We start from the raw sequence: 27,214 nt of genomic DNA, 5'->3' as shown, positions 1-27,214 counted from the left end.
GATTAAGCTGTTTTAAGTCATTTTCAAATGTCTTAATCGAGAGGATGTCAATTCATATCGATCTCAAACAGTTTGGCTTTGCAATGTTAAGCTACATTACAGGTCTATGTATACTGCATAGTGTACCCAAGGCTTTTATTGTAAAAAATCATTTTATGCATAAACTTTTAAAGGTGAATAACATTATTTGTAATAAATGTACGCTACACACTATTTACAATTATACATACTCTTTAAAGAAAGTATTTGGGAATACATATTATAATGTATTTGACAAATATATAGATAGATTTGAAGCCTTTATCTATGTAACATATTTATCTAAAAAATGTAATAAATGACTGATTTGCAAATCTAATAACCCACAATATGGTATTCCTTTCACAATTTACCTCACAATAAAGAACATAACTGCCATTGCAACCAAAGCCAGTATTATTGCTCAACTGTTCCAACAACCAGGCCTACTGAGAGGTAAAAACAATATTTATCTATTTTTGGAACACAATACACATATTTGTAATTGTAATAAATATACTAAGTCATAACATTCGATTAAATCATCATTTTATTGTATACATCTTTTCAAGCAGCTTGGGTTATCAAATTTTAATGTGATACATAACCAACTATTTTCACTAAACAATGATTATGAAAATATAAAGTACTATATTAATAGAATATAACACAATACATAATAACTAAAATAAAATACATAATAACTAGATTTCTGTGCAATATATTTTAAATAAATGTGATGCTCTTACTATGTTCAACAAAATATTATTTACCTGTGTTCGTTTTTTGTTTATTTACTTCAGTTTCTTCATTTTCTTCATTTTCTTTTCCACAATGACCTTTGACCTCACTTTGTTCACTTGACCCCTCGCATGTGAGAGTTTGGATCTGGAAACGATATTACCTTCTCTGAATAAAAAAAAACGGATTTTTGAATAAAAAAAGGCATCAAACTGTAAATATATTTGGTGTTTTTATCAAATCGGAAAATCGATACAGCATAACAAATCACATTACTTTACTTTGTTTGATTTGTACACATTAACATGCAGTTTACTTTCAGAGTAATATGGCTTCCATTTGGATGCTTTGTTGTGTTTATTTTCAGCTGTGAATTTTTGCCTTGGGCTTCAAACTGTTGATGTGTTGTTAAAATGTCACTTGAAGCTGAAACCTGAACAGTGAGATTTAAAAAATAGGAACCAATGGAATAAGCTTTAGGTGAATATTTGTTTGTGCTGATATGAGAAAGAAACTAGGTTATTACAAGGATGTTTACTTATTCAATTGTCATGTTTCCTTGTTATAATAAATAGAAAAAATTGGAAAATTAAAAAACACTTACATTATAGTAGATAATGTTTGTGTGGTTTGTGTTTTCTTGCAACAGACAAGGATTGCTTGAGATCACCGATGCACTTGTAACTGCATCTGGAAGTGTTACTGCTCTTGTTGTCAAGTTTAACCTGCTTTCAACTGAAAATTTGCTGCAGCCAATAAATTCAACTGTCATCTGAAATGAATATAAGTTGAAATTGTTAATTTTCAAATTTCATTTGATACTCATAATGCGAACATACCTTTATTGCATATTTGTCATTGGTCTAAGTGCATTTTTTGTAGCTTGGAAGTCAATATACTGAATACTTTTTGATTGAACATTTAAATTGTTTTCCTACGTTGACACATTAACCTGAAATATAAAGTTATATTGTACGAAGAACTATTTAACATGAAATCTAGAAAGCTTACCTTGACAGTAATTGCATGCCCAGTGAGATTTGTTAATTTGCTAAACTCATCACCCCGATTGATGGTTGCATTTGATAAATTGCATTTGGTTGTAGTTGCGTTTATACTTGGGTTAACTGGAAAACGTCAGTTGACATAAAGACTTTTTTCATTGATTGCTTTAATGTGAATTTATTTGAATAATAGCTGTCGCTAGATGTTCCAATTAACGTTTCACCTAATTCTATAATTGATTTTAAATGTAAAAACTCACATTTGACTTGGCATATGTAGTAAGCTTTAGTTGTACAGTTGACATTAACCGTCTCCCATCCATTAGTTCCATAAGAAAGTGCTTTTTGCTGACAAGTTGTTTTATTTAGTGAAGTGAAGTTTGCTGTTGTTCCATCGCTCCACAACCATTGCTTGGATTTCCATTTGGCTCCAAGTAATACTTTATTGTCTACAATGAAAACAAATTCTACATTTAAAACAATTTTTTAAATAAATATTAAAACATTCATAGAACAACCTAACCAAGATTCGATAATAAACTTTTAAAAAATATACAATTATTAATAAAAATATTATATTAATAAAAACGTCCAGCAAAAGAAGTAAATTGATATGTTTTCAAAGGATATTCTGTCATCATAAATTTTACTAATTATTTGATCTGTTGTCTTATTTTGGATTACATTACTTCCAAATTTGCTTATAAAAAACAGTTTACCTGGCACATAGAATGTTCCACCTGAAGTGTTGTGATTTGCGTAAAAGTCACCAATGACATTTGTCAAACGAGTCGAGTGAATTCCAGATGTCGTTCGTTGGTAAATATATATTGCTTTATGTCCTGGGATTGGTGATTTATTTGCGAACAACATAAAATTATAATACCAACCTGTAAAACAATGCTTTAATAAATGTGGGTGAAATATGGTTTTCAGTTCACTTATAGTCTTATACAATCAACAGATTTGTTGAGAATATAGTTTAGCCTCGAAATACTTGTAAATGTTGGATTAAGTGCAGTTGATAATAATGGAAACAGTTTGTGATAAACAGTTTAGACACACTGAATAAATTAAGGCAAGAAAACTGTTGTTTCAGGATGTGGATGCATTTCTGCTAACTAAACTTTTATATTCATGTATTGAGTGATTTAAAATTTTTTTTTTAAATTAATTCTTACCATCACCATGATGACATGATGTATCCTTTTTAACAGCCCATTTATGCCATTCTTGAGCATAACAGAAGTATATGCCAGTTCTTCCGGCTGCATTTCTGTGTAAGTGTTAAATTGCATGAAACTCATGTGATGAATAATGTGAGAATATGAAGTAATCCAGATGACTTACGTGTTGTAAAGGTCGACGTATGACAAGTGTCCCAACCTAGAAGTGCTTTTCCAATCACCAACTTCATCAGGTGATTTTGAGTATTTGTAAAACAATGCTTTATATTTCACATCCTTAGGGTTGTAGAAAATCCAAACTCTTGTAAGATCTGCAAAAAATTCAAAAATGTTGATCGTATCAGAAAATATTTTTTGATTGATTAACTAGTCAAGATTACTATTGTAGTAAAAAAATGTTAAAAATTAAAAAATATCCTAAAAAGGATATGTCTTTATATTTTTAACAACAATAGTAGAGAATAAAACAATGTTAATTAAACTTAATCTAACAAAATAAGATGTGATTTGTTCAACCTGTACATAAAGTGTCAGCCATCGATGTTGTTATTTGATTTATTTTCACATCATTATTCACCACTAGATGTCCTCCCAACAATGCACAATTGTTTTCAGCATCATTTGAATTAAAAAGATCATTTGACAACTTTAACACGTTTGATCCAACTCTATTTACAACTGGATTGCAAATTGCTGAAATAAACGTGATTAATAATTGCTTTTGAAATGTTAAATAACATTGACAAATAAAAAAACATAAATTTCACTACTTTAGTTTCAGCCTTTCTTAATAATAATTAAATGCACATCCAAATGTTTACTGGAACTTTGATGTCACAAAATGCTTGCATAAATTATAACTGAAAACATTTTGTAACATCTAAATAGGAATTATTCACTAAACAAATAGTTGCTTTATTTTTAAATAAGGTAGAATAATAAATCATTGCTAAACATGCCTGTGCATTGATTTGCAAAAAATACAATGATAAAAGTAACGGCAAGCATACTTGCTAAAAGTTGTTCTATTTTAATATAACTACAAGTATAAAACAATAATTAAGATGCTGAGGTCTAACTGCTTTAACTAAATGTAACCTAATGGTAAGAATATACAAAGACAATGCACATCTGTTTGTTTTTTTAACTTAGTTCAGTTGCTACTACATTCAGATTTGTGTGGGCATTAATATACTTGTTCAAAACACTTTTTACATAAGGCTTAATATAATTTGACATATCTTGTTTTATTGTTTTTCTTATTTTCTTATTTTATGTTTTTGTTTGGGTTTGGCATGTTTCAGACCAAATTCATTCCACAGCTTTATAGAAATGAAATTATATAAAATACAGATTTTCACAAATGTCATAGGGTTGTTTCGTTTGGACCTTCCAACGTGGGACCTTTTTGAGTGGGGTTAAAATTTGTAAAACACATGTTTATTACATCTCAATGGTGTATTTAACTCTTTACACTTTTTAAGTTTGTTTATAATATAATCATACTTCTTACAGCCTCTACACTAAATATTTTATTTTTGTTATTTTAACCCTTTTTCCAATATGCTGGTGTTTGGTATTTCAAGAGAATTTTAATAGTTAAACAAACGCCAGGCTTATTGTAGTAAATTTTAGTATTAAAAATTATGAAGAGAAAAGCTTTACCTACTTAACTAATTGTAACTGAATAAAAGAAGGACAAAAGGCATTGTAGATTTGTTTATTGTTTTGTTCTTGTACAGTTGCAATATATTTTGTTTTTTGTGAGCATTAAAATGTATCACTCATTGGTTAAACGCGGATTGTTCGATCATTATAAAACCACTTAGAGTATTTTTATCTTATATATTCCATGAAGTTTAATTTATGTTTATACTTAAATCTTTGTGTAGTTGATTATAAATAATGACATAATCAAAATAGAATACTACACCTATCTAACAATGTAATGGTACACAAGAAAATTTTTCTTTATTATCATTTATATTTCAAAACAAACGTTTCAATAAAACATTCACTAAAAGTGGTTATCTCTATAATTTAGACAACTTAGAATTTGTATTGCAAATGATATACTTACAATTAAACATAATGATACAATTTTACAAAAATTACAGCAAATTAAAACAAGGTACATTTACTAAAAAACACAAGTACAGTATAAAATGGTAATATTACGCTAAACTGCAATTTTAATAGAAATTTAATTTGTGATTTGTTGCTAGTAGATTGGCAAGTAAGTTAAATAAATCATTTTTTCTAGTTTAAAAAGCTTTTGGTAAATAACAAAATATGTTGTCAGTTTTACTATTAGCCTGCAATTGTAGTTTTTAGCACAATTAATTACAAAGCAAACCACAATTTAGAAACAAATGCGATAATTAAGTTGCAAATATCAATATATACAAAAGTTGCGAATATCAACACTACAAAGTTTCTGGCACTGGGTATAAACTATACTTGAACTTGGATATAATTCTAACAAAATATCAGTCTTTTCTAGACAGATTTATCTTTAATTTATTTGTGCTATTCAAGGGTTTATTATTTGCTTCTAACAACTGTAAGTAAGTGTAAATGTACTGCAATCAAAAGTGTAATTTTGCAAAATTTTAGAAATAAATCGTAGTTTGTTACTCATTGTCATAATTTTATTATTTTTCTATTTTAAAACCACCAAGTAATTCTATGTAAATCGTGTTAGTTTTCATAAGGATTGCCCGGTCGTTCATAGATAGGATCTTGCATGGAATCTAGAAGTTAAATATAATATAGTTTTTTGTAAATGAGAAGGGCAGAATACAATTAGGTCAGACACAATTAAGTTATCTAGAAATACATATACAACATATATTAAGTCAACAAAGGGATCATCAGGCACTTATGTTTAAGGTCGACATTTATCTTGCAAGGGTCAAGATAATTTGTATTATCACATATTCAGTGCACCATTATAAATGTAAAGCATAACAGAGCCATAAAATGAAATCAAAATTAAAGCTTTCATTTAATTTTTACTTTAATCTTATTTTAAAATGAAATGTTCATATCGTTTTTATCTCGGCAAAGTTTCATTCTGAAATAAGAAAACAATTGCTTTTTTCCAACTTACTCATTTGTATTGCATTCTGGTTTCCAGTTCTTACATTCTCATATTGTCTTCTATTCTCCTGTGTAGAAAACAACTTACATTTTTTGTAAAAAGCATAAAACTGCTTAAGAGCTGAAAACAATAATTACCATGTTTATTTCTGCATGTTTATTGTATGCTGCATCTGTAAAATATGTTGTTAGCAATAAGTTAAAAATTATGAAAGAAAAAAACAAATGTTGAACTAAGGTTGACTTTAGCACCATTAAACACATAAACTAAAAACTATTAATAAAGATATACATATATATCAGTAATTTATGTTATGTTTGCATAAATGATTTTTAAGTATATTTTAGCTGAACTAGTTTATCTTGTTTGTATGCCAGGATAGTATATATTTTTGACTTTAAGGGTTAACATGATACAGTTTATTACATAAAATTACCTGCATCAGAATTAGTAGATGAACTTTTCATGCAAACAAAAGACTTTCTGTAAATAATAATTAGGAATATAATTAGGCATTTGGAAGATTGCCTAATATTTGAATAAAAGCATCTGCTTTTACATGATGTGTTAAATCTGCTGCCATTTACAAAACAAAAAAGTGTGATGTCACTTATATTATTATCAGTGTTAATAAGCAACAATAAAATATTATGTTTTCACAATTACTTACCTGTAATAAATGATGACAAGCATAATGGAAATGAAAACAATAGCTCCAATAACACCTCCTATTATTCCAATAACATTACTGTTATCTGCAACAACAGAAAGTTGTTAAATTTTATTGATTACCGACCGTGTAAAATATGGCAAGTGCAAGTGTTTTTCTGGACAAACAAAACAGGTATCCTTCGAAATCAAAACTGCGCTGGACACAAACATCATCTCCAACCATTTTAACCCATGCACTCGCAAGATCTCATTAAGATCCGCCATAATTTTCACCAGGGGTCTACACAGCACAATTTTTAAAACCACACATGAATTGTCATTTTGTTGCAATGAATTTTTTTAAAGGATTTTTAAATTAATATTTGACTATTTACCCCACATCTGGTTGCATAGAAAGCTGTATATTTGTTTGTGTATATGAAATACCTGCAGGTGTATGTTGTGTTGTTTCTATGTTGACCTTTGGTTGTAAGCATTGACCTTTGGCCTTAAGTGGTTCACTTTGACCTTCACATGATACAGCAAGGATCTGTGAAAAAGGTGTTGTCGGACGATGCCATCACAAGTTTGCGGTTGTAAGAACAAAAAATCAAGTAACAAACAAATTGATTACTCTATAAACTTATACCAACTTTCTGACACTTATTATGGTTCCGTTAAGTATATATATATATATATGTAGAGTTCATCAGCATTTTAATTTCCACTGAATGTAAGCTTTATTGAATTATGTTTACCAAGTTATACTCACAGTAAAGCTAATATTGGTTCCCTCCATAAACTGGGATGTGTTTATTTGAAGTTGTGAAGTTTTGCTGACGTCAAACTTTTTATAAGTTGTTAGAATTCCATCAGTTGCCGAAATCTAGGTTTTAAAAGTTCCATTGTTAAACGTTTTGTTGTAGGTTTCGTTACCGTACTTTACTTAAACTGAACAACCATGGAGTTTTACAGTAATAAAGATATTTTGTAAATATTGTGGCAAAATATCAATTCAATGTGCATTTTGTTAAAATTTTGTTGGTAAATTAAAACTCAAATTCTTGGAAAATCAGTAACACCAGATTAAATTTCAAAAAACCTTCTTTGCATTCATGTTATTTCGAAATGGGTTAAACTTAAGAGATATTCTTAAAGCACAATCACTCACATTATAGTAGACAATGTTTGTGTGGTTTGTGTTTACTTGCAACAGACAAGGATTGCTTGAGATCACCGATGCACTCGTAACTGCATCAGGAATTATTACTGCTGTTGTTGTCAAGTTTAACCTGCTTTCAACTGAAAAGTTGCTGCAGCCAATAAATTCAACTGTGATCTAAATTTTTTATATAAAATTTTAGCGGGAAATACTGTAAAAGTGATTTGTTATGCAAATGTAATTTCACCTTAATTGAATATTCAGTCATTGGCTTCAGTGCATTTAAAGTTGCTTTGAAGTCATTGTACTGAAATGTCTTCATTGAAATAGCATTTCCATTACTTTGTGTTGATAAATCAACCTGGAACTGTTAAACTTGTGTTAAAAAATAGATTAATTATTGTGAAATTAGATGATTACCTTGTTGATTGTGATTCCAGTTTGGTTTGTTATTTTACCAAACTGATCGTTCCACATTATAGTAGCATTTGACGAATTGCATTTAGTTGTTGTTCCTTTTAAAGTTGGGGTAACTGTAACAACAATAACATTGAAGCACCATATCTAATTGCATTTCAATTCATATTAAGTTTCAAGTGGGTATTTTTAGCCTAATTAATTTAAAAACTTACATTTGATTTGGCATACGTAGTAAGCTTGAGTTGTACCGTTGACATTAACCGTCTCCCATCCATTAGTTCTATAAGAAAGTGCTTTTTGCTGACAAGTTGTTTTATTTAGTGAAGTGAAGTTTGCTGTTGTTCCATCGCTCCACAACCATTGCTTGGATTTCCATTTGGCTCCAAGTAATACTTTCTTGTCTACAATTAAAACAAATAGATTCTTCAGCCAAAACTTTCTTTGTAACAGTAGAATAAATGACCAATATACTTTTAAACAAAACCAGTTAATAAACCTAAAATATATCACAAATATCTAAAAAAAATAGATTAAATATTATTAAATATTGATATCTTATTTTGGACTACATTACTTCTTAATTTAATTTCATAAATATTTTTACCTGGTACATAGAATGTTCCAACTGAAAAATTGTGATTGTGATAAACCTCACCACTGACGTCTGTCAAACGATTCGAGTAAATATGTTGCATCCTTCGTTGGTAAATAAATATTGCTTTATGTCCAGGGGTTGGTGAAGTATTTGCATACAACGTAAAATTATAAGTCCATCCTGAAAAGTAATGCTTTAATAAAAATGTCAGTAAAGTGTGTTTGGCTGTTCAATTATATAATTAATAGTTTCCGTTAAGAAATTAGTTTAACAAACAAAATACTGGATTAAATAAATCTGTTAAGTTGGAAGTGGGACAGTCTACAAAAGACTGTTTAGACACCCTGTGCAAATTTGTGTAAGTAATCTAGTGTTCCCAAAGCAGATAATTGATAGATTGATGATAACTAATTATTGTTTTTATGTGTTTGACAAATTTAAATAAACAATGTGCATAAACTATTTGCTTACCTTCACCATCACATGTTGTTCCATTTTTAACAGACCATTTATATCTTCTTTCATCAGCATAACAGAAGAAAATGGCAGTTCTTCCGGTCGCATTTCTGTGTAAGTGTTTGATGCACAAAAACTCATGTGATGAATAATGTGAGAATATGATGTAATCCAGATGACTCACGTGTTGTAAAGGTCGACGTATGACAAGTGCCCCAACCTAGAAGTGCTTTTCCAATCATCGACTTCATCAGGTGATTTCGAGTATTGGTAAAACAATGCATATTGATGAATACTGTTATTTCGCTTGTAGAAAATCCATACTCTCGTAAGATCTGCAAAATAAATTCAAAAATGTTGTTTAGTTAAGATTATTTTTTTAGTGTAAGTTATTTTACTGGTCTAGATTAATATTGCACAAACCAAAATTAAAAAAAAATCAACTAAAAACACTTTACTTCTTTGACATCGTAATGTCACTATTTATTTCTGTTGATTAACAACAATAGTACAGGATAAAACCTTAACCTAGCAATATATAATGTTTTTGTTTAACCTGTCCGTAAAGTGTCAGCCATCGATGTTGTTACTTGATTTGTTTTCACATCATTATTCACCACTAGATGTCCTCCCAACAATGAACAATTGTTTTCAGCATGTTTTGAATTCAAAATATCATTTGACAACTTCAACAGCTTTGACCCAATTCCATTTATAGCTGGATTGCAAATTGCTGAAATGAGCAAAAATATGTAACAACATCGAAAAATTCAACTGAAAACTTTTCAATTTTACAAAAAACTTTAACACCATTTATAATTTCATTACTTTAGTATCAACCTTCATATTAATTACATGCGTATTTAACATTTACTTGAACATTGATGAGACAAAATACCTGCCTAAATTACAACTGAAACATTTTGATAGTTTAAGAGGAACTATACACTAAGTCACCATATTGACACTTCACTGCTACACTATTAAATGGAAGTAAAACGAACAAGACATAACGTTAGAGACAGAACTAATAAATAGTTGTTTTCTTAAAAATTATGTTTGTAATAATAAAACATTTTCTGATCTTACCTGTACATTGACTTGCAAAAAATGCAATGATAAAAGTGGTAACAAGCATATTTGCTAAAAGTTGTTCCATTTAATTAAACTACAGGTATAAAAACATAATAGTTAAGATGCTTCATCTCTCAGTCTAACTGCTTTGACTAAGCGTAACCATATGTTTACGATCCGGTATAAGTTATTAATTTTATCCACACCAATTTCATTTAAAACTATTTAGACTAGTATTGATTTGCTGAAATTAATAGTTATAAAAATAATAACAGCACATAAACTACGTTATTTGAGAGAACAACTTCATCAATACCTTGTTATCTGCTGTAACTGAGTGTAACCTAATGGTAAGAATAGATAAAGGAAATGTAGGTCTGTTTGTTGTTTTACTTTTAGTCAATCACAACATTTAAATTTGTGTGGGCATTTGTGTGTGGAGATATCTACCGTTGTTTGGATTGAATGTTGTGTTTAAGCTGTATGCAAGGCTTTTTTTATCTTTTTCAATTCTTGCAATTAATATTTGATTTTAATTTACGGTTCGGGTTTTCTGCTTTTATTGACAACATTATAAAGTATTTATTTAGTCAGTAACTGAATAAGCCTAAATGTCACATTTCTTAGATTTAACTTTATTCCAAATACATGTATTGTTTTGATAAGAATATTACAATAATAAAAAATACCAGAATTGTTTTCCCAATTTTATACACCAGATTTCGCAAAAACATAATAATTGTAGTTATTGAAAATTCTTAACACATTGTTACCTGCTTTGACTTCAACTTATTATAAGAAAGATAGATGTAGACAAACCACAGTGAAAGCCATCGCAGACTCACCGAATCTGTTGATCTATGAAGGAAGCAGAGCAGGCTAGAAAAAAATTTAATGAGGTTCGAACTCATTACCTCGGTCACGCCGCGACCATCGCTCTACCAACTGAGCTACACAGGCTCAGAGAGGAGCAAGACAACCATGGCACTGTTTTTTTGCTGCATCCTATTCATAAAAGTAACCTGTGGTGGGGTTCGAACCTCCAGTCATACCGGGACTGTCGCTCTTATGTAGGCTCAGATAGAAGCGAGCCAAGAAACAACCATAGGCCAACGCTTAACTTTAAAATACATATTCAAAATACATTTGATAAGAATATTACTAATAAACTAATATCAGGCTTATTTTCTCAATTTTAAATCTCAAAATTTGCAAAAACATAAAATTGCCCACCCCTGTTCTAAAACTACAATAGCAACAAATCAAAAAATTAAATTTCTACTTTATTTGCGTATAGAGTAATCTTAGCATTTTATACTGTACTTGCTTTTTTTGTAAATGCACTTTGTGATATACTGCTATATTTTTTGGTAAAACTTTAGTATTGTTTAATTGTGTATATCATTTACAATACAAATTCTAAGTTGTCCTAATTAAAATTGACTTTAAGAAAATAAGTAATAGTGTTATTATAACGTTTGTTTTGCAATACGATTGATATAATTGTGCATTACAGTATTGCTAGAGGTGTTTCATGTATTTATGTTATATTAATGTTGATTTTTTCATAATTTCGCAATTCTCTTCATAACTTTTAATGCTAAAATTTATCAAAATAATCCTGGTTTAACTATTTAAATTCTTTGGCAAATCAAACACCAATACATTGGAAAAAAGCGTAAATATTACATGAAATAAAAATTCAATGTAGAGACTGAAAGAAGTGTGATTATAATATAGACAAACTTGATAGGGGTGTACAGTTAAATACACCATTATGATGCCATAACACTTATTTTACAATTTTTACCCCCATTTGAAGGTCTCCACTACAGCAGCTTATTTTCTGTCTAAAAGCTTTATTTGATTTCATTTGAACATAGATCTACCACTCCAGTGTTTTTATTTATTGACAGTGATAGGTCACACATAACATATTAACCCAAATATACAAAAAAAAAAACAGAAAAAAATACAAAAATTAACTACAAGAGCAAATTAGATAATATTCTTCTGCCACACAAAATAAAACAGTTTTTTCCTAAAAAATAAATCAAAATTTACAATCAACTACGAAAGTGTGGACACAAAAAATTAACTTTGAACTTGATAAACATGGAAAAGCTTGTATAAGATTTCATAAAAATAAACACCCTATCATATGAAAATAATTACATTATTTTAACAAAATTATTACAGCATATTAGTAATTATAATGATTTTTTTATTGATTTATAATTTCATAAATGTTGGGAGATGATAGTTGTTCTTTCACCACCTTGTAGATATAGTTGTAGCATTCCTGGAAAAAATGTAGATGTTTAGGAGTTCGTGTTGCTTTTGCTTAATAATATAGTCTAACAATCTACATTGTATCTTTGTTTTTTATTGAAAATGTTCAACTATTCATCACATATGAAACATCTGTCAGAAAAATACTGTATAATCAGTCTTTCTAATATATATATCAATTGACTATCATTTCAAATTAAAGTTGGAGGTAAACTGCTTGCTCAAATAGGAATATCTGTTCAGATAAATGTGTATCAGCAAGAACATTGTGTCTCATGTCAGAGATTAACTTATTTTTTTTTTGTTATCGTTTTTTTGAGCTCTTGTTTAAGTACATTAGCCTTGTCAGTTTAAGCCAGTGTGTGTTTATGGGAAAACAAATTATTTTGATATCTCCCAGCCAAGTCATTTGTATAAAAACTAAAGTCTAAGTAGTCATTTTTTTAAGTTTCAGTCAGGTCGCAATCCGAAAATTGTTTTTAATTTGTTTTGTGCAACTGACTTTAAAAAATTAAAGAACCACCAGAAGACCCTTCTTGTCTTAGTAAACTTATTGTTTAACTAACCAGATTGTCCACCATGTTTGGTCTCAGGTCCCTTAGATCTTTCACGGTTCTTAAAACATCAACTTTATTCTGAGCTTTCAATCTTTCCAGAATGTTCATCAGAGCAATGAAGGTGCCAGTCCTCACAGTTCCATCGCTGAAAACAATGTTATTTTCTACAACAGGTGAAGTAATCAAATAACATTGAAGTTTTAAAGAATTGGGCGACAGCAATCTCTAAGTTTATTTTATAAGCAGTTTTGTAAATTGGCAGGTTCCAGTGATAAGAAAACATTTTAGTTGTTATATTCATGTATATTTTCTGTTGTAATATATATATTTTATTTTATGCTAGAAACTCTAGTAAATGGCTGATTGACCGGACCGCTCTTTTACACATGCACCAATGCAGGAATATCTATTGATTTGAGTTAGGATGGGGTTAGTGTTTGGGTGGTAGCATTAAATTTAATTTTCCGAGTTTTAGATGTACTTTGTTAGCCAGGTAAATAGCCTCATGAAGTGCTGATAGGCCGAATCGCTCTTTTGCGCTTTGCACCTGTAAGGTGATTTACTACTTTGGTGTCTGAGTCAATATCCTTTTACAACATTCTATGGTAATGGCCAACAAATTTCTGGTGACCGAAAATGACAATATAAGAAAAAACCTGCATTAATTTCAAGTTTGTAATCTCGTGGATATCCTTTACCATTCTATCTTATTACTACAGACAACATTCTATGGCAGGGGTACGCAAATACTTTTTGGCGCAACCCAAATTAACTAGGACCGAGGTCTCGCGACCCGATTACTTCGAATTTTTTAATAAAATAGCTTTGCTAAAATAAATGTAATTTATTGTGTTTCTCTTCATTAAGACAGATCTATATGTTATGCGTTTTTAAAGAGAAAGGGTTCTGTAACACAACTGAAAAGAAGCCTTGAGTTTTACTACTTTTGATGCCTCATTCGGATGACAAATATGATTTAGCAACCAATATGGGTTGCAGGCTTGCAGCCCCCACCAATTCCCCGCCATAACCCCTTCAACAAGCGTCCGCTATTGCGCTTTCTTGGTGCAATAATTACTGGCAAGGTGTGTAATGTTTTTTTGGCGCAAATCACAAAAAATGCCCGACGTCTTATCGCAATCGTTTTAGGAAACTCAACATTATAAGGCTCGCATCTAAGGATTTTTCAGAGGACAATATAAATTTTTAAGACAGACGCCGACAACCTTTACCAAGTCGCGGACCAGACCAAACTCAGCAAGTTCTCGGTGGGCCGTATTAAATTTCACAATTTTTTTTAACAATTTTTTTATAAAAACGTGTGGCCTTTAAGCACTTTAATATAATAACTCTTAATCAGGGACAAACCCTGTTTGATGCAGCGAAAATGAGTCTAGATGCACTACAACAAGGAAACAACGGGCAAAGCGCAAAAAAATGTTTAAATTGGTAAACCTTTAAATTTACAAGGAGACGTGACGCATTTTCCACACACGACATAAAATACGAACATATTTCTTATGCTATTTTTGTGAATGTCTTTTTGCTTAGAAATGCACTGATTTCTAACGGATCGGGTGGTTTCATGCTACGAAAAATTTCCTACTTATAGTTGCCATGCGCACGTCACCTTTGGTCTGAGAAGACTTCATCAATCAAAATGCCAATGTAATTCAAAGTCAAATTTGATACGCGCGGGAAAAAATTTTGTGCAATTTCGTATAGTTAAAACAGTTAAAAATATTGAGCATGCTGGCCTTGTGTACGGTTTGTGAAAGAGTTTGCGGGTAGGTTGATTTTCACTGGAGGGCCGGATCCGGCCTGCGGGCCGAAGGTTGCCGACCTCTGTTTTAAGACGCGATGCAACGAAGAGAACAATGTGCTTATGCCGCTTTGGTTACAGAAACGGGATAAAAAAATGAAAGAGAGTTTTTTAAAAACATATACCAAGAAGTAAACCCAGATTGCGGTAAGCAGATCAGTTTGGAGTGGTAATGGCCAAAATAGTGTTGGTACTAATGGAAACAATTCGAAACTTAAAATATAGGACTCTATTATTAAAGCTTTCGTGACCCAAACTGAATGGTCCCGCGACCTAAATTGGGTTCGCCACCCCGTATTTGCGGACCCCTGTTCTATGGTAATGGCCTATATTTTTCTGGTGAACAAAAATGACAATATAAGAAAAAAACCTGCATTAACATCAAGTTTGTAATGTCGTGGATATAATTTACCCAATCTATCGCATTACAACAGAGGAGATTTTATAAGGCAATGTGGTAATGTCACTCCTGAAATAGCTAAAATTTCAAATTTTGAGTGCAAATTATAAATAAACCTCCCACCTATCATAATCGTTGGTCAAAAAGCAGCTTCAGAAGGACACGATCACACTTTTAAACACATTTGTATGTGCGATTGTGCATCTTCCATTGAACCACCGCCTAACATATCATTTCATTCACAGTATTTATCATATAGCTGCCACCTTGTGGATTTACCTGCATTGAACCAGAACTCTGCTGCCCTCTTGTGGGCTTTCTTGTGACCTTTGAACCTCTTCGATCAGCTCCAACATGAACTTTGAACTCGGAGGGACGTTAACATTTTTCCAGGTGTTCAAAACCAGGTATTTCACCACAATTGAATCCTTATTGTTGGATAATGGTAGAGAAAAATAATTTTAAACTTCCAATTGCAATAATAATTTTTTCAAGTTACTTTGCATATCTCATTGCAATTCATTTATTTGATACATGAAAATGGTTAAATATTAATGTGCTCACCAAACTTCCCTTAATAAAGGAAATTTACAGCATGTTTTTGTGGTCATGCGTAATAATAAGTATATATATTATTAGTCCAACATATATTTCATATTACTCCACCTTAACTGGTGATGTCATCTTCACTTTCACATTTCTCTCAACAAAACTTCCTCGATCATTGGTTGACTCAATTTTAAGTTTCACATCTCCAAAATCCACCATTTCTTCTCCACTTCTAGTAATCATGTCAGCTTCATAAGGCTAAAAATTGTGAAGATGTGTTGTATTAACAACAATGCATTGTCTTGTTAGGCATAAATAATCAGTCGGGCAATAGGATTTGTTTAAAAGTAATGACCAGATTCTTACGATCAATGATGCAAGCAAGGCAGGCTAGAAAAAATAGTTAGCTGGTGATGTGTAGAACTGATACATATCATATTGCACTGGGGCTAACTGATGTCTGTTGATCAATTGAATTGTTTGTGCAAGCAAAGTTAGGCTTGAAAATACATTGTTTGCGGTGAGGTTTAAACTCATGGACTGGCCATAACAGGACTATTATGCTGGCTACTGAGGTTAAGTGGTGAAGTAAGTTCGTCAAACGACACAATAAATACAAATGTTTATAAACACGTAACAAAGTTTTTCTTGATACTTTTCACCCACACCAACTTACCTCCAAACACACAACAGTGTTGACTTGCTGATAAATCATTGACTTCCAGAACTCTGCTTGTTTGTCACTAGAAGATGATTGTGATGCAATAAAGGTGGTAGAACAGTTGTATCCCTGATAAAGGAAATTCATAAATAGGTTCAAGTATGAAAAACACTATGGTTGAAACAACTAAATAGTTGCTGTAAAACAATATTAGCCAAGGTTCTTATTGTTTCTCTAGATTTGCTGGCAGTAAAAAAAATCAAAGCTTAGCTTGTATTTTGTTAATCTAGCATTATTAAGTACATGTACGAGACAAGATATTTTTGTCAAGTTCACCTTTACCTGTGCGACTGTGATTTCTTCTTCTGTTCGTGATTGCACTTGACCTAATTATGTTAAGAATTTAAGTTGGAAGATAAAAATCAATAGTTCTAAAATATTTCCAGAATTTCCAGAATTCCAGAATTTTTTTTTATTCATTTTCTGAAAGTGAATCGTGATGAAATGATTCTGCTTGCACATTATTTGATAAAATATCCACTGGTTTGTTATTTCAAATAAAACCAGAAAAATATACTAATAATATATTTATTATAAAACGTTGGTATGTCTTTGTTTCATAATTTTATTTTATAAACAATACTTTTTGGTAAAAACTGTTTTGGTTGCATTTATAAATATTTATTTATTAACTTACCCATCGCCTGGATTTGAGAAAGAAGATTGAATTCCTCATTTATGACTTCAGCTCTAAAACATATAAAATTAAGCGACCCCACTGTTGTGTAAGATAAGCATGTCACAAAATGAACATGAATGCTTAACTCAAACACGTATTAAGTATTTTGTAATATATCTTGGGTTAAAATTAAGTGTTTGAATAAATATTTTTGAATAAAATTGGGGAATTTATCTCAATTTTTGTAGGTAAAAAATTTTAAAGCTGTATATTGTGTTTTTGTTAGTTTTAATTAAGTTATTGCTCATATTCAGCCGAGTTTACCAATTGTGTTAGTTTTATGTCAATAACTTAACTTTAAATTAACTTGTTGAATTATAATAACTTGACTGGAACCAATGAATTGGCAACTAAGACTTGGTTATTTTTCAAAATGACTTATAGGCATCACTGCTATTGACACACATTGGAGTTATTTTATGAATCACTTACAAGTCATCTTCAGTAAGATCCAATAGTTCAGTTGTTGTCCGATCACTTGCCGGAAACATTTCATGTTCCATTATAAGCTTGTGGATGAACACATATTGTTGCTGAAATAAATAAAATTATTGTTGGACAAAATTTACCAAATTAAATGTGTTTAAATAGCAGTTCTGATAAAATGACATAAAACTGAATTTAGGCAGAAAAATCCCTCATAGGGTGACAATTTAAATAAAAACCTCTGCAAATAAGTTTGTTCAGATCAGAGAAGTTTTTCTATTTTTTACCTGTTAGGTTTCAGTCAGAACCAAACATATTTATATTTGGAAGATACAAAAACAATTTTCCCGATTGTATAAAATTTAACTTGTTGTTATTGGTGATACTATACTTTCACTTGAAGAACGAAATTAGAGGTTGTTTTCGAAATTAGAGGTTGTTCATTTGCACTAAATTAGAGGTTGTTCATTTGCACTAATAAAAAGTGGTTTAAATGATGATAAAGGTAAGCAACTATTTTTTATCATCTGTTAGTGTCATCAAACTGGATAATTGATTCTTCATGTTTAGGCATAATAATGAAGTCATTCGGTAGCAGATCGCAGTACATTTTATCTAAATTATCTGGTACTAGTGTCGAAAAAGTGCCAAGTACAGCACATCCGTTGTCATTATATGTACTTCTAGAGCCACAAAAAGTATAATCTTACCAGAGTCTGAACCATTTTCGTCCTTTTCTCCCTCATCTTGATCACAGTTCGAGCAACTTCAACATTTTCTTCTGCGTCGAGTTGATCGAACGAAACGTCCATCGCGATGTAAGTTCCAGTACGACCCACTCCAGCACTAGAGGTAAATGACAAGTATAATAATGACCTTACAAAACAATAAAATGTGATAAATGCTTATATAATATAAACTCCAGGACAAGTGGTAAATAAAACACAACACAAAAAATGTTATATGTATGTCTAGTTGTAATATCATACTGTTGAGTGGATTAAAAAAGCTTATTTATTTGAGGTTAGAGATACATATTTGGTGCAATGCAAACCAATATTGCAAACTTTGTTGCTTTTGTACGCAAGCTTAAACAACACTTCTGTTATTTCAAGCTTAGTCAAACCTTCGTAATATTGTTTCTTTGCTGTCTAAACACAATGTTAAAGTCTAGAAACAGTATATTGGAACTATATTAGCTTTCCTTGGCAAATATTTTTTTGTACATAATTAATTTAAGGTTGTACAAGTTTTGCTAGGACAGAATTATCATAGCCCAGAAAATATTATATATTTAGGAAATTATTTTTTTTCCATTAAAATCCTTCAAGATTTCTCTAATTAAATCAAAAAACATTTTTACCTGCAATGGACCACAATAGGAGCTTGTTTGTCGTGTTTTTCTTCCACCATTCTCCTCAAGTAAACCATGTTTGAAGTTGTCGTTGGAATTCCATGGTCGGGCCAGGTTGTGTATTGGAACTGAGTCACGTTATGCGTTTCCTGAAAGTAATAAGACACTGTGGCTTGAGCAGGGAATGAAATGCGGGGTATTGCTGATTTAAGAACACACAACACTGTCTTTATTAAGAAACCTTACGCGTTTCCCATAAGTAATATGATAGCGTGGTTAAGCGTAGAGTGTAACTGTTTGGATATGACTGGTTTAAAAACACACAATACTGCTTTCAGAATGATTCTTAAACCAAAAACAATAATTCCATAGCATATGTATAAAGAAAAACACTTTGCAGAATAAAGTTTAGGAAAAGTTGTTTTTGTCTAAATAAAAACTTTTTGTAACTTTTAGTCAAAATCACAATAAGTGTTTATCTTTTTTTATCCAATGTAAAGACAAATATATGCTTCTTGAATTTCCAATGCGCTTAAATTAGTGGATTTAAATTGACAAGTTTATTTTGTATCAAATTTTTATCTAGATGCAAGCTTTACACACAAATGACTCTAAAAGACACTTCTATTAATTGTTTAAATTGACAACTTTTTATTTTATTTAAAATGCATTTTTATCTATAACTAAAACCCATTATATATACCTCTATAAAGCAGATTGCAAACTGTCTTCTGATAATTCCACCAAGTTTTATTTCTTCTTCACAATTGATAGAGATCTTTCCATGTTGAACACTTGTCCCAAGTTCAGGCCAATATTTGGCACATTTAGCCTGGAAGGCATTCACTTTTGTAATATTATCAACCAGCTTATTTCATCAAAAATTGCATTATAATTCAGATATAATTAATTTATAAAAACCATTGAATAAGGACATGGTGTTGTATAGTTGGGAAGTTAATACCATTTATGAAAGTTCACACCCTTTTTTACTTGATCAAGAAATATGGTTTTTGAGAAGTTGACTTTTGTGATATATACTATAAACTAGGTTACACTCTATGGGAACCTGAAGCTTTATGTTCTTACCAATGTTAACTCTAAATTCCTGACCGGAAAAACAGGATATCTAGCAAAGCTAGTACTGAGATCAGATACTTTTTAAGATGTTTAAAAAGGTATATATTTTGCCTTAAAAAACATTGTCAGTATATCTTTGACTTAAAATATACTGACGACAATGTCTGTTTATGCTCGCTTTAAAAAAGGCACTACTAAGCCTGGCAATTTTAACCAGGTAGAATAATTGACATTTTAGTTCCCAAACCTTGTTCCTTTCCTTTATTCCAGTCAGCATGACGATGATTGAAGCATTTTGTTGCCAAACCATCAGCCAGAAATCCCCCATAGTGTTTGGCTTGGGGCCTTGAGATGCTATGAACTTATTCTTCATAAAAAATGGATTTAATTTTTTTGGTTGGCTGTTAAAACACACTATAAGATATTAGTGGCAAATGTTGAAAGAATTCATCCAATTTATTCAATTCTAAAGCACAGCGTGAAACAAGCTACAAATAAATGTTATGCCATTTTTGGCAATTTATATACTGCTACAGTATGTTGGAATTGTGATCTAGTTTAAACTGTACACTAAAAGCCACTGTAGACTCACTGATTCTGTGGATCAATGATGCAAGCAGAGCAGGCTAGAAAAGCAACTAGCCTGCAGTGAGGTTCGAACTCACGACCTCCGGTCAAGCCGGGGTGCTAGATTTCAGTTGGAACACACATATGTGTGTGTGTGTTTCATTAAACAAACTGTTAATATCTTTAACGCTGTTTTATATAGAAGTATTTATTGAAGGATTAAGGTGTCAAACTTAAATGTCTTTGAATACAGAAACGAAACAAATGTTACACCAAATCTTCGTTCCAACTTAACAGCGTGTCGCAGACCTCGTGTAAGCAGACAACTTTTAAACAAGACTTTATTCTAAAAAGGCCACAACACAGATAAAGCCAACAATAATTAACTTAACATCAAACGATGCATACTGAGGTATTTATTTAAAAACAGATGGAAACAAGTTTGTTTACCTCCATAAAAGAAGCGTTTATGTAATCATCCTGTCCTTGTCCTCCAAGTACAACTCTAGCATGGTCAACTGTGGGAGAATTTGTTACACTTTTGTTTAACAAAAATTTTGTACAGGCAATAACTGTAAAACTTTAAATGTGTATAATGTTTAATTGATTCATAAGAATTAAGATACTGATGGTTTATGTGTTTATACGGCGAACTATATATTTCTGTAAATTTTATTAAATTATTTATGCTTTGCACCTATCTTATATTAAACAGTCTAAAAAAAGAAGATTCATATATTATTATTTACCTTTCCCTAACAATGTCAATTACAAACACATTGAACTTTAAGATATTTGGTTACAATAATAAAACTAAAAAAATACATACTTCCAATGAGGAGTTGTTGTTTTTATGTTATTTAATACACAACTTGGTAATGTTTAATTAGTACAACTTACAAGAATGTATGTTTCTGTATCTGTTTTTCTCAGCATTTTGTGGAAGTTGGGAGAAATGATTTTCCTTTATGTTGACTTTGCTCGTATTGACAATTTCCTGAAAAATATATTAGCAATTCAGCTCAGTAAGTCATTGTTACTATTTATTACCTTTACTTGAATGTTTTCTATAAAACTCCAGTATTAATTACAACAAACAGCATGAATTTGAATATGTTTATTTTAGTAGGTATCCATGACTTAAAGACAGCAACTGATTTCAAATTCAAAGAAATCATTTAATTATTATTAATAGTTGCTCTAAAAGCTTTTTGCTAACAGACAACAATAAACTTACCTGAAATTCTATGGTGAATAGCATCATGTTATTTCCAGCCTTTTCTTCAAACAACGTTTTCATTTTCCAAGTTTCTAAAAGTGTTTTATAGTTTGATTCCTTGATTTTGTCTTTAGTTATTCACTCATACTTATAAGTAACAGTGAAATAACATTAAGAACTTACTTTGTGGCTTTGTAGAACTGCCATCTCCATTAAAGTTCTCATAGTGGCATACTTCAGTCTATAAAAGTGCAAATGATTTAATTAAGTAGTGCTGTATTATGCACATTTCTACATACCTTTGGCTCTTCAGTGCTTAGTCTTGGCGAGATTTCAGGAGCTTCAGTATTGCTGGCAGCTGTAGAAAATAGGTTTTTAATTTATCCAAAAACACTTTTTCCAGGGTTTAGTATAAATGATACCAGCCACATACAATTTAATGACCCTAATAACTAAACCATTAAAACTGTATAAGCTATAATTTTTCTACAATGATTTTCTAAATAGTGTGAGAGAGCATTAATTTGATAAAAGCAAATCCCTTGAATGCTTATTTCTGTCTTTTAAATCTGTGCCTAAACACAAATGTGATTAATTAACTTCCTTCCTATATTAACTTACCTTGAAGACTTATTTGATCCAGTTCATTTCCAATTGGTCCATCTGGGAATAGTATAAATGTTTTAATAATATAGTCTTATATAAATTTTAGAAAATTTTTGAAAGCCTTAAACTGAATAGTAATTAAAATTACTAGACAAACTTTATAGGTTAGTTGTATGCTGACCGTCCTTATCTTAACAAACTCCAAAAACAAACCTGTAACATCAAGACTAGGCGGCAAACTTTTCTTGGCAGTTCGGCGTTTCCTGTAATATGATGCAAGGATTTGCTAGACCAAGGCATTATTAAGCTTAATAATGAATTGCAAAGCCAAAAAGGTTGAGTAGATCGACATCAGCTTGATTAAGCTGTTTCCAGTAATTTCAAATGTCTTAATCAAGAGGATGTCAATCTATATCAATCTCAACCAGTTTGGCTTTGCAATGTATTATATCAAGCTACATTATAGATCTATGTATACTGCATAGTGTACCTAAGGGTTTTATTGTAATAAAACCTTTTATGCATAAACTTTTTAAGGTTAAAAACATTATTTTTAATAAATGTACGCTACACACTATTTACAATTATACATACTTCAAAGAAAGTATTTTAGAATTCATATTATATTGTATTTAACAAGTATATTGATAGATTAGAAGCGATTATCTATGTAACATATTTATTTAAAAAAAGTAATAAACGACTGATTTGCAAATATAATAACCAACAATATGGTGAAGCTGTGATAATTTACCTCATAATAAAGAATAAAGTTGCCATTGCAACCAAAGCCAGTATTATTGCTCCAACTATTCCAACAATCAGGCCTACCAAGAAGTAAAAACAATATTTATCTATTTTTGGAACACAATACACATATTTGTAATTGTGATAAATATACTAAAGTCATAACATTCGATTAAATCGTCATTTTGTTGTATACAACGTTTCAAGCAGCTTGGGTTATTAAATTTTAATGTAATACATAACCAACTGTTTTCACTAAATAATAATTATGAAAATAGAAAGTACTATATTAATGGAATGTAACACAATACATAATAACTAAAAGTAAATACATTATAACTAGATTTCTGTGCAATATATTTTAAATAAATGTGATCTTACTATGTTCAACAAAATATTATTTACCTGTGTTCGTTTTTTGTTTATTTACTTCATTTTCTTCATTTTCTTCATTTGCTTTTCCACATTGACCTTTGACCTCACTTTGTTCACTTGACCCCTCGCATGTGAGAGTTTGGATCTGGAAACGACATTAAGTTAAATTTTGAATAATTCAATATTTTTGCTAATTTATTCGAAATTTAAATGACTTTACAACGACATTACCTTCTCTGAATAAAAAAAACAGATTTTTGAATAAAAAAGGCATAAAACTGTATACATATTTGGTGTTTTTATCAAATCACATGAAGACATACGCAGCTTACTTTTAGAGTAATATTTCTTCCATTTGGATGCATTGTTGTGTTTATTTTCAATGAATTGTTGTTTTTGGCTTCAAAAAGTTGAAGTGTTGTCAAAATGTCACTTGAAGCCGAAACCTGAACAGTGAGATTTAAAAAATAGGAACCAATGGTGTAAGCTTCAGACTAATAGTTGTTTGTGCTGACATGAGAAAGAAATTATTACAAGGATGTTTACTTATTCAAGCTTCATGTTTCCTCGTTATAATAAATAGAAAATTCCCAAAATTGAAAAATACCTACATTATAGTAGATAATGTTTGTGTGGTTTGTGTTTACTTGCAACAGACAAGGATTGCTTGAGATCACCGATGCACTTGTAACTGCATCTGGAAGTATTACTGCTCTTGTTGTCAAGTTTAACCTGCTTTCAACTGAAAAGTTGCTGCAGCCGATAAATTCAACTGTGATCTGAAACATAATATAGGCTGAAATTGTAGATTTTCAACTTTTTATTGAAACTCATAATGAGAACATACCTTCAGCGCATATTTTGTCATTGGTCTAAGTGTATTTATTGTAGCTTGCAAGTCAATATACTGAATACTTTTTGATTGAACATTTAAATCGTTTTTCTGGGTTAACACATCAACCTGAAATATGAAGTTATATTGCACCAAGAACTAGTTATTATTAAGGCTAGAAAGCTTATTGAAATCAAAAGTTCCATAACTTTGTGTTGATAGATCAACCTGGAACTGTTAAACTTGAGTTAAAATCATATTTTATTGTGAAATTATAGACTTACCTTGTTGATTGTGAGTCCAGTTTGGTTTGTTATTTTACCAAACTGATCGGTCCACGTTATACTAGCATTTGACGAATTACATTTAGTTGTTGTTTCTTTTAAAATTGGGGTAACTGTAAAAATGAAAATATAAAAAACATTATTAAAAATTGCCTTTTCAGATTTAAATTTTAATAGGACTTTTTCAAGCCTAATTAATTTAAAACCTTACATTTGACTTGGCATATGTAGTAAGCTTTAGTTGTACAGTTGACATTAACAGTCTCCCATCCATTAGTTCCATAAGAAAGTGCTTTTTGCTGACAAGTTGTTTTATTTAGTGAAGTGAAGTTTGCTGTTGTTCCATCGCTCCACAACCATTGCTTGGATTTCCATTTGGCTCCAAGTAATATTTTTTTGTCTACTATTAAAACAAATAAACTCTTTAGTCAAAACTTTGTTTCTAAGAGCAATCATGACAATGACCAATATACTTTTTTACAAAATCAGTTAATAAACGTAAAATATACACAAATATCTAAAAAAAAATAGCTTAACTATTAATAAAAACTTTCAGAAAAAGATGTATATTATGTTCTTAAAGGGTATTTGTCATCTTCAAGGCAGCAAATAATTGTAGCTTTTAAAATTTATTTTATTAAATATTGATATCTTATTTTGGACTAGATTACTAATTTCATAAACATTTTTACCTGGTACATAGAATGTTCCAACTGAAAACTCGTGATTGAAATGAACCTCACCACTGACGTCTGTCAAACGATTCGAGTAAATTTCTTTCATCCTTCGTTGGTAAATAAATATTGCTTTATGTCCAGGGGTTGGTGATTTATTTGCGAACAATGTAAAATCATAAGTCCAACCTAAAAAGTAATGCTTTATTAAAAATGTCAGTAAAGTGTGTTTGGCAGTTCTATTACATAATTAATAGTTTCCGTTGAGAAATTAGTTTGCCCTCAAAATACTGGATTAAGTGAATCTGTTAAGTTGGAAGTGGGACAGTCTACAAAAGACTGTTTAGACACCCTGTACAAATTTGTGTAAGTAATCTAGTGTTTCCAATGCAGACAATTGATAGATTGATAATAACTAATTATTGTAATTAGGTGTTTGGCAAATTTAAACAACCAATGTGAGTAAACTATTTCTTACCATCACGAGCACATGTTGTTCCGTTTTGAACAGACCATTTATATCTTCTTCCATCAGCATAACAGAAGTATATGGCAGTTCTTCCAGTTGCATTTCTGTGTAAGTGTTTGATTGTGAAACCCATGTGATGAATAATGTGAGAATATGATGTAATCCAGATGACTTACATGTTGTAAAGGTCGACATATGACAAGTGCCCCAACCTAGAAGTGCTTTTCCAATCACCAACTTTATCAGGTGATTTCGAGTATTTGTAAAACAATACGTTTAGATGAATACTGTTTTTTTGCTTGTAGAAAATCCAAACTCTTGTAAGATCTGCAAAATAAATTCAAAAATGTTGTTTGGTTAAGACTATTTTTTTAGTGTAAGGTATTTAACTGGTCTAGATTAATATTGCACAAACCAAAATTAAAAAAAAAATCAACTAAAAACACTTTACTTCTTTGACATTGTAATATCACTATTTATTTCTGTTGATTAACAACAATTGTACAGGATAAAAACCTTAACTTAGCAATATATAATGTTTTTGTTCAACCTGTCCGTAAGGTGTCAGCCATCGATGTTGTTGTTTGATTTGTTTTCACATCATTATTCACCACTAGATGTCCTCCCAACAATGCACAATTGTTTTCAGCATCATTTGAATTCAAAACATCATTTGACAACTTCAACAGCTTTGACCCAATTCCATTTATAGCTGGATTGCAAATTGCTGAAATAAACAAAAATGTGCTACAACTCAGAAAATTCAACTGAAAAGTTTTCAATTTTACCAAAACTTGAACACCATTTATGATTTAACTGACACACAAAAAAAACCTAAATTTCACTACTTTAGTGTCAACCTTAAAAGAATATTAATTAAATGCACATTTAACATTTACTTGAACATTGATGAGACAAAATCCCTGCCTAAATTACAACTGAAACATTTAAATAGTTTAAGAGGAACTATACACTAAAGTAATCATAATGACACTTCAGTGCTTTACTATTATGTAAAAATGGAAGTAAACAGAACAAGAAATCAAGTTAGAGACAGAACTAATAAATAGTTATTTTTCTTTCAAATTATGTTTGTAATAATAAAACATTTTCTGAACTTACCTGTACATTGACTTGCAAAAAATGCAAC

General features: G+C 30.5%; 1 protein-coding gene across 1 annotated transcript; it reads right to left on the bottom strand.

Moving 5' to 3' along the window:
- Positions 1-12,499: 12,499 nt before the first annotated feature.
- On the bottom strand, positions 12,500-16,279 carry LOC146141314 (receptor-type tyrosine-protein phosphatase alpha-like). The gene is made up of 4 exons (XM_083393075.1): positions 16,149-16,279; positions 15,762-15,910; positions 13,270-13,405; positions 12,500-12,713 (listed from the first exon to the last, which is right to left on the bottom strand). Exons 1-4 carry the CDS (start codon positions 16,272-16,274, stop codon positions 12,636-12,638), a joined length of 489 nt encoding a protein of 162 aa, XP_083249201.1. The 5' UTR covers positions 16,275-16,279; the 3' UTR covers positions 12,500-12,635.
- Positions 16,280-27,214: the final 10,935 nt, after the last annotated feature.

Source organism: Ascidiella aspersa, chromosome 6 (assembly GCF_963924565.1).
Source record: "Ascidiella aspersa chromosome 6, kaAscAspe10.2, whole genome shotgun sequence".
In the NCBI taxonomy this organism is placed as follows: Eukaryota; Metazoa; Chordata; class Ascidiacea; order Phlebobranchia; family Ascidiidae; genus Ascidiella; species Ascidiella aspersa.
This window is presented reverse-complemented; position numbering and strand designations above follow the sequence as displayed.